Source organism: Brienomyrus brachyistius, chromosome 19 (genome assembly GCF_023856365.1).
Source record: "Brienomyrus brachyistius isolate T26 chromosome 19, BBRACH_0.4, whole genome shotgun sequence".
Taxonomy (NCBI): Eukaryota; Metazoa; Chordata; class Actinopteri; order Osteoglossiformes; family Mormyridae; genus Brienomyrus; species Brienomyrus brachyistius.
The window spans coordinates 3,065,122-3,072,900 of record NC_064551.1 but is presented as its reverse complement, the minus strand read 5'-3'; the positions used below and the strand labels follow the sequence as shown (position 1 = coordinate 3,072,900).

The 7,779-nt window shown below is 41.8% G+C and overlaps 1 protein-coding gene across 4 annotated transcripts in view; it reads left to right on the top strand.

Annotated features, from left to right (window-relative positions):
• The first annotated feature begins 1,290 nt into the window (after nt 1-1,290).
• Nucleotides 1,291-7,779, top strand: part of epha7 (eph receptor A7) — a 60,587-nt gene continuing 54,098 nt past the window's right edge. For all 4 annotated transcript variants that reach the window (XM_048986376.1, XM_048986374.1, XM_048986375.1 and 1 more), the window contains exons 1-3: nt 1,291-1,465; nt 3,317-3,381; nt 5,219-5,888. In XM_048986376.1, coding sequence (XP_048842333.1) covers nt 1,372-1,465; nt 3,317-3,381; nt 5,219-5,888 — 829 coding nt within the window. In that variant the 5' untranslated portion in view covers nt 1,291-1,371. The remainder of the gene's footprint in view (nt 1,466-3,316; nt 3,382-5,218; nt 5,889-7,779) is intronic.

The following is a 7,779-nucleotide window of genomic DNA, read 5'->3' as shown; positions in this document are numbered from 1 at the left end:
CCATCACAACGCACACAGAACACACAGAAAAATGGGTTAAACGTGGGGTCTTGAGTTACACTCTCTCTTTGATTGATATAAATCTTAAGGGCACCTTCTGAAGGAGGCAGGAGCAGATGCCTTTTGAAAACTAATTTAAATGGGTGAGCAGCTGAGAACCAAGGTCCGACTGATTTACAGCCGGCTTCGCATGAAATAAATAGTCCAGCTGACTTTTCAATTTTTTTGTTTTAATTATGTGCACAAAAAGGTTGTTAATCTTGATATTAACCCAGCATTGCACTGTGTCAGTAGTTTTCAGGATACAGACCTTTTTCACATTGTGGCAGAAAATTGCTGAATTTTATTACATTGCCTGTTTTCTGAAAAAGGAAAAAGAGAGAAATTTAAACCAGACTCCACTGAAATATACCGAAAAAGTAATGGACATTCCAAAATTGTCCTAATTAGATAATAATAGTTTAATATATATATATATATATATATATATATATATATTATACCTAAATTGTCAATTATCTAAAAATAAAAGACTTTCAATAAACTCATTCAGTTGAAAAAGTTCATTCATATGTATTTATACCTACATTTATTCATTTTGCAACAATATTCGCCTCTTAAGAGGAGATTGTTGTGATTTCAAAATCAGTTTCTCACATAACAGAGCAAGAACTTTAGAGATGTGAATAATTGAAATATATTTATTTAGATAGACCTCACCTATGTAGAATGTAAAGAAATACTTCAACTACTGCCAACACAAACACAAACACGAATATAAATAATAATAATAATAATGACAATAATAATAATAATAATAAACAATAATAATAATATAGATAGATAGATAGATAGATAGATAGATAGATAGATAGAATATAATACAGTATAATATACAATGACTAGTTGAATCGTTCCAAAACAATACAGTTTAACTTATCTGTGGCGAATCTTCTTATAACACGCCAACGCGATTATTTCAAATTTGATACGTGTCCATAACAGCACACCGTTGTTTTTTAATTTTGCCCACGCAATAGCACCCTAACCTAACAATACGGACTCCTAACTTAAGAAATACCTCCATGCACATCCTTCGCGAGCCACAATGCGAGGCCCGCCCTAAAGTGCAAGATCATTGGTCGGACGGATTGTATCGTGCTGGCGTCCTCGCACATTTTGTGGCTGGCCTTACCGTCAATCAAACTGAATGGCACGCTTTCTATCGCAGGCCCCGCCCCGCAGCTGCCGATGCTATTTGAGTGAGAGACTGTAAAAAAGCACATTCAGAGCTGGTCTAGCATCGTCAATGGAAATCGGGCGTTGTGGAGGCAAAGCGCGCACACCGACTAGCTAACTTCCAGTCGCACCATGGTTTCCACTACGATTCGTTTTCCGTGGATTACCCTTTGCCTTCATTTATGCTATTTTACGAACACTGGAGTAGCACAAAATGCGAAAGAAGGTAAGCGCTAAAGTTTACTCTGCGCTTCTGGCGTCCTGTCATTCTGGGCATTGTCGCGGCCCCGTGGTAAAGTGATATACAAACAGGAGCTGGAAGTACCTATATGCGCAGCGACGCTAAAATCAAGTGCTTTCCTGCGAACCGCTGGATGAAACGTTCTGTAAACTTTAATGGTTAATTACTGTATCATTCTACGCGACAGCAGAATGTTATAATGTTACAATGCATTTTTATAATGTATTAGTAAGTAATCCGTTACATTTTGATACTGTTTTACTGATGACAGCAGTTCTAAAACACAATATGTAACAATGAAAACCAAGCCGAATATTGGAAAGTTTACATGGTTTTAAGGTATATTTATATGTCTAATTATGAGCATATACTGATAATCATGTAACAGAATAGCTACATGTTAACAAGAGCCATAATCAGCCTGTAATTAACTGGAAATGCTTCATCACCATCACTAAAGGTGGTCGCAAAAATACAAGCTCGGTTTTTTCAAAACAATTAAATAACTGGTTTAAAAAACATATAAAGAGAAAGTGTGAATAAGAAAGTGTGTCACACAGGCAATAAGGTATTAAGCACACAGACAGTCGTTCAGTGTTTCACCTTAAGAAGACTCGCTGTATTTCATGTAAAATATTCGACAGTTTCAGGGCCGCCTTATGTATAAATCGACATTGTTTGCATTCAGCTTACTTCCAAATATCTTTCCTATCTAAATTTAATTGGCTAGCGTTGCAAATGTAAGGCTTTTGCCAGTTGTTTTATTGGTTTTTTTCCTTCCTATTGTAGACTTCGGAAGAATCAGATTTTTTTGCCCCTTTATCTTATATACAGATAACACAACGAACAATATATAGGCTATCATATATTATGTCTAGTAGCCGTAATATTTATGCCACGGTGTTCCAAGAATACAAAGGTGAATCGGAGCACTGAAATGCACACCGAGGCATCGGAGGCTCAAAAACTATTGAGCGTCGAGGGTTTTCGGGTATGAATTTGCCAGATAAATCTCGGCCGCTCGGGATGAGACGAACAGTTCCGTCCGTAGCCCAAATTCAGATTCCGTCTCCGAAGATACGCAGGAACAGACATTAGATCACTTGTTAACTTCTTCACTTGTTTGTGTTTTGCTAAGACCGTAAAATGTCACACTGCCGCTGCGGAGAGGTCAAAGTTACCGTGCTTTAGCAAATGACCACCCATAAGAAAACTACAATATATTAAGAAAATCACCTAGGAATAGTCCTTAGGCTATGCTTCATTGGGTAGCAGGTGCTTTCTCCCGTGAAAGGTTCTGGGTTTAAAAAGGGGGGGTTTGACAAAACTGGGAAGCGATTATGGCGGTTTCTGTTCTCTGTAATCGCGCTTATCGTAATTTCTCAGATGTTCACGGAGATAAACGTGGAAAGAAATAATTCAGCGGTAGGGTGAAGGGATATTATAAATATTATGACATCTCGTAGTGAAAGGTCGCCAGGGGAAGTGAAAAAAAGGAAAGAAAAAGAGGAAAGACATAGCGAGATCCGCGCGGTGGTCGCGCTCTGCCGCGTACCCGTAAGTGCACGTGCGCCGCCGGAGCCGCGGCGGCCCCTTTATTAAGTAGCAGGTGTGAGGCCGCTGCAAAAGTGCGTCCTTTTATATTCATCTGCGCTTCTGTTCCCATTCGCCTACATGCGTCAGATTTATTTTAATTAAAAAAAACCCTTTCGTATGCTGTGTTTATTTCACCTTACAGCTTACATGCAGCATTGATGTCAGAATGTCGTACGGGAAGTGTTTAAGTCAATACGCTTTTCTTTTTTATTTTTATGTATTTTTGTTTTTCGCCGTCAGTGATCCTGTTGGATTCTAAAGCGCAGCAAACCGAGCTGGAGTGGATTTCCTCACCTCCTAGCGGGGTAAGTACTAAATTACCGCACCTTATATTTGTGAGCCAGATCATTTAGCCCCACTCACATTTTTATTTTGCTTTGTCGTCACGAGCTCACCCGGATTATTCCGTTGACTGGAAACCCTGGCGTCGATTCGTTATTTTCCAGGTGCAGTCTAACAGGACAATTATTTAATTTTAATATTTTATGAGAAATGTTCATTGACTCATTCGTATAATTGTGTTGGCTGTAAAACCTGTTTATAATACCACTGTAGCTACACTAATGAAATATGTCAAACCACAAACCGCGCGCAGGGCTCCAGGGGTCCCAACAGTGTTTGGTAGTTGAACAAAGATGTGGTTGTAGCTATTTGCTTGAGTGTATATAATCGTAGTATTTCTAGGTCTCAGTGGTCTAATTTGGTTTCATTATAAAAAATTAAATCCAATGGTGAACTGACAGGTAAGAAATAGCTGTTGTCTTGTTAATGCGTGGTGTTTCTTTCATTTGGAACATTTCATAGCCACCTTGGGGAAAATGTTGAATAGGAATAGGAATAAAAATTAGGAATGCACACTAGCATCCTAACTGAAATATGCAAAGAACGTTGTTAATGTAGTGAACATAAATCTTCTCGAATTTATGGGGTTCAGAATATTAAAAATAGAGGCAAGTAAAAAGAATAGAAAATGGACCATGCCGTTATATCGTCAGTTTGTTTAAAGAGTTTAATGTGGTTATTACCCTCTCAACTATATGTCTCCTTCACTCATTTAATAGGCAAGGCTTTCTTCAGATTCAGGATTGTGACTTAGCTGGCACCTAGACAGCATTTGGCAGCTCAGCGCAATAAATGCAGGCACTTGGACTGCAGGTCTGAGAAAGCCATTTGTGTTAGAATGTTTGTTTATGCAAATGAAATCAAAGGGGGCTGACATTCCGAATGTGCAAGCGGTGGGTGGCATTTTGTCTGCTTGGTTGATACTACTTTTGTGTTTCCGACTTGACTTCGGCCCTGAACCAGTTTGGCAGCATAGCACTCCGCGGCGCACACATTATATAGCTTTACTTGATGTTATTGCAGTCCCAGTCTTACAAGAAATGTTTCATAAAGGAAAAAATAATTCTTAATAAATAACATACAATTTATTGGGGATTTCCAGTTAGTTTTTATTGTCCAGCATAAAAGAAAAAGAAAAAACGTTTGCACAGCGCACAGATCGTGTATTATTTTAAAACTTTGGTCTCAGTTTATTTCAAGACAAATGCCAAATGGCCTGTAAATGGTGCTAGTTTCCAAATAAGCATATTTCAATGCTTTCATTTATAGTATTCATTCCATAAACATAGATTTGTGTGTAGATAGATAATTAAATATAATATAACATTACATATACTATCTATTATTTATTAAAGCAGATATATTTAGTAGGATCCAATAACTGCTGACTGAAGGTTAGTTATTTGTAGTCGTCCTTGTATTATAATCAACTGAAGTGAAAGCAAAAAAGTTCCTTTTAGTGAAACCTACTTTACTTGCCTTTATTCTGAGTTTGATATTCTTATGGGCTTGCCAGGGACAAATAAACAAAACCATTGTATGGTTAGTTAGCCCTATTGATGTTCTCAAATCAAGAGCTGAATTGCTTTAAAAGGATGGCTTTCGCATCGACGACTGAGCTACGCCGCACTTAGTGCCGACGCTAACCGGCAAATTGGATATCGCCATTAAATATCATTGAGATAAGCTGCAACCGTGCTCATGCATATTCATGAACCAGGATGGGCAATCTGATAAGTGGAATACCTGTATTTGTTGAAGAACGCGGTCAAATGTCAAAGCTGTGTCCTTGTCTTGCAGTGGGAGGAGATCAGCGGCCTGGATGAAAACTATACCCCCATCCGCACATACCAAGTCTGCCAGGTGATGGAGCCCAATCAGAACAACTGGCTACGGACTAACTGGATAGAGAAGGGCGATGCCCAGAGGATTTTTGTGGAACTGAAGTTCACATTGAGGGATTGTAACAGCTTACCGGGCGTGGTGGGCACATGCAAGGAGACGTTCAACTTGTATTACCAGGAGACCGATTCGGAGGTTGGAAGGAATATACGGGAGAGCCAGTACGTGAAAATTGACACTATTGCCGCTGATGAAAGCTTCACCCAAGGGGATCTGGGCGAAAGGAAGATGAAGCTGAATACCGAAGTGCGCATTATCGGCCCCCTATCCAGACGCGGGTTCTACCTGGCCTTCCAGGATGTGGGAGCGTGCATTGCACTGGTGTCCGTCAAAGTGTATTACAAGAAGTGCTGGTCGATCATTGAGAATTTGGCCACTTTCCCCGACACTGTGACCGGATCTGAGTTCTCGTCTCTTGTCGAAGTGGAAGGGATGTGCGTGAGCGACGCAGAGGAGGAGGCCGACAACTCTCCCAAGATGCACTGCAGTGCCGAGGGGGAGTGGCTTGTTCCCATTGGGAAGTGTATCTGCAAGGCGGGATTCCACCAGAAGGGTGACGCTTGTGAACGTAAGTACATCCATATGGAAGGTTCCGCTTTTTAAACTTAAATTATATTATGTGTGCTGAAGACCTGAAGGTCCTTAATGGACTGAAACCACTTAGGAGTTTTTATAGAAAGCCTTAGACTCAACAGGGAATAAGGGAAAGGTAAAGCTGAAATATATTACAATGGTAATGAAGTTCTGTAAATATCTCATTTCTCGTCCTGGTTTGTTTGAGTTTTATCTGAAAATTGGATCACGCATAATAGTTCTGATGTCGTTCTTCAGTGCATTATTTCCCGCGCATGCTGGCCATGTTAATTCCCATCGATTTAATGCACCCGGAAAAAATGCAGATGACAAATAAGGTCACCTCCGAAAACTGCGATAAGCATCGCAGGGGTAGTTTGCTTTGCGTGCTCGACAGCCATGTAATAAACAGCAAATTACGCAGGTGAAGAAAATCTGCAGTGTTATAATTGGGATCCGTGGTAATTGTTTGATTACAAGCCTCTTAATTTATTGCCGTAGTGCTGCTGACGCTGGGATTAAATGATAACTAGCACCTTGGTCCCCCCCCCCCCCCATGTCCCCCAGTAAGAGCAGTTCCTTTGCTGGCTCGTGGCCAAGGCAATCACTTTCCGAATACACAAGTCTGGAAAAAATCCAAATAATCTTTCAGTATTCCTTTGCTTCCCCCCCCCCCCCCAAAAAAATACAAAAAATTCTAGTGCACCATAGTGGTTCAGTCCCAGGACATTACAGCCATAGCTGGGAGCCCACAGTCTGTGCCTGAGTGTGCCATATTGCGAAATTAGGCCCCCTTGATTAGCGTGGTTTTCAGGTCCCTCGTGTGGCACCCAGTGTTATTTCTTGATGAAATTTCCCGTGGATTAGAAGAGGAGTAGTCGGTTATGTCAGTTTAAAATACCTTATCCTGTCAGTCCGACCTTTTGTGTACAAAATATGCAGCCAGCACAAAAACGTGTATGATGTGTAGACGCGGCAGTAATTGAGCACTTTTTCCTCTCAGGACAAATTAGCTGCCAGCTTTTATGCCGCAAATATACACAAGTTACTGTGTGAAGGGTGCTTGTGAAATGTATGACAGCGTCGGGAACCGTAATGGGCCTCATCCAGTCCGAGGCGCCTAATGTGGGGAAACATAATTTAACGACAAAGGGGCGATTCTACAACCTGGAGCCTGTAATGGTCCAAAAAAAAAAATCATAAAAAAAGCTTTGGGGTTATTTGGATTATTCCCAAATAAATATGCGTGTAACGCGGTGTGTGTGGAAAAATGAAATGCGAGCAGCTCGGACATTTTTGTCACCGTCTAAGTAGACAAATTGCACGGGGCTTTGCTAAAAGCAGTGAGCCACGCGCTCGGAGTACAAGGAAAGGGGCGCCGGCCATTCCGGCCAATTAAACAATGTTCCTGGCAGGCCAGAGATGATCGTCGGAGCCGTCGGTCTCCATCGCTCCAAGGACGGCGCCAGTATCTCCCGCGCCGAGTGAAATCCCGCCATGAAAAGCGACGTGTCGACCCACGCAGGTTGCGTCAGCGCGACTCGGCAATGGCGTGGTCCCGAGACAAAGGCTGCTGCTGCACGGAAGTCATTCCCTCTCTCACCAGAACAGGACTCACCTTCCATGGAGGCCACGTTGCCCCTCGCTCACAGGCCAGAGCTTTTCCCTCTCTCACCAGAACAGGGCTCACCTTCCATGGAGGCCACGTTGCCCCTCGCTCACAGGCCAGAGCTTTTCCCTCTCTCACCAGAACAGGGCTCACCTTCCATGGAGGCCACGTTGCCCCTCGCTCACGGGCCAGAGCTTTTCCCTCTCTCGCCCCTTTTCCTTTATTTCCCGCCATGTCTCGTAACCACACTATCCCTCCCCAGCGATCTGAATACAAG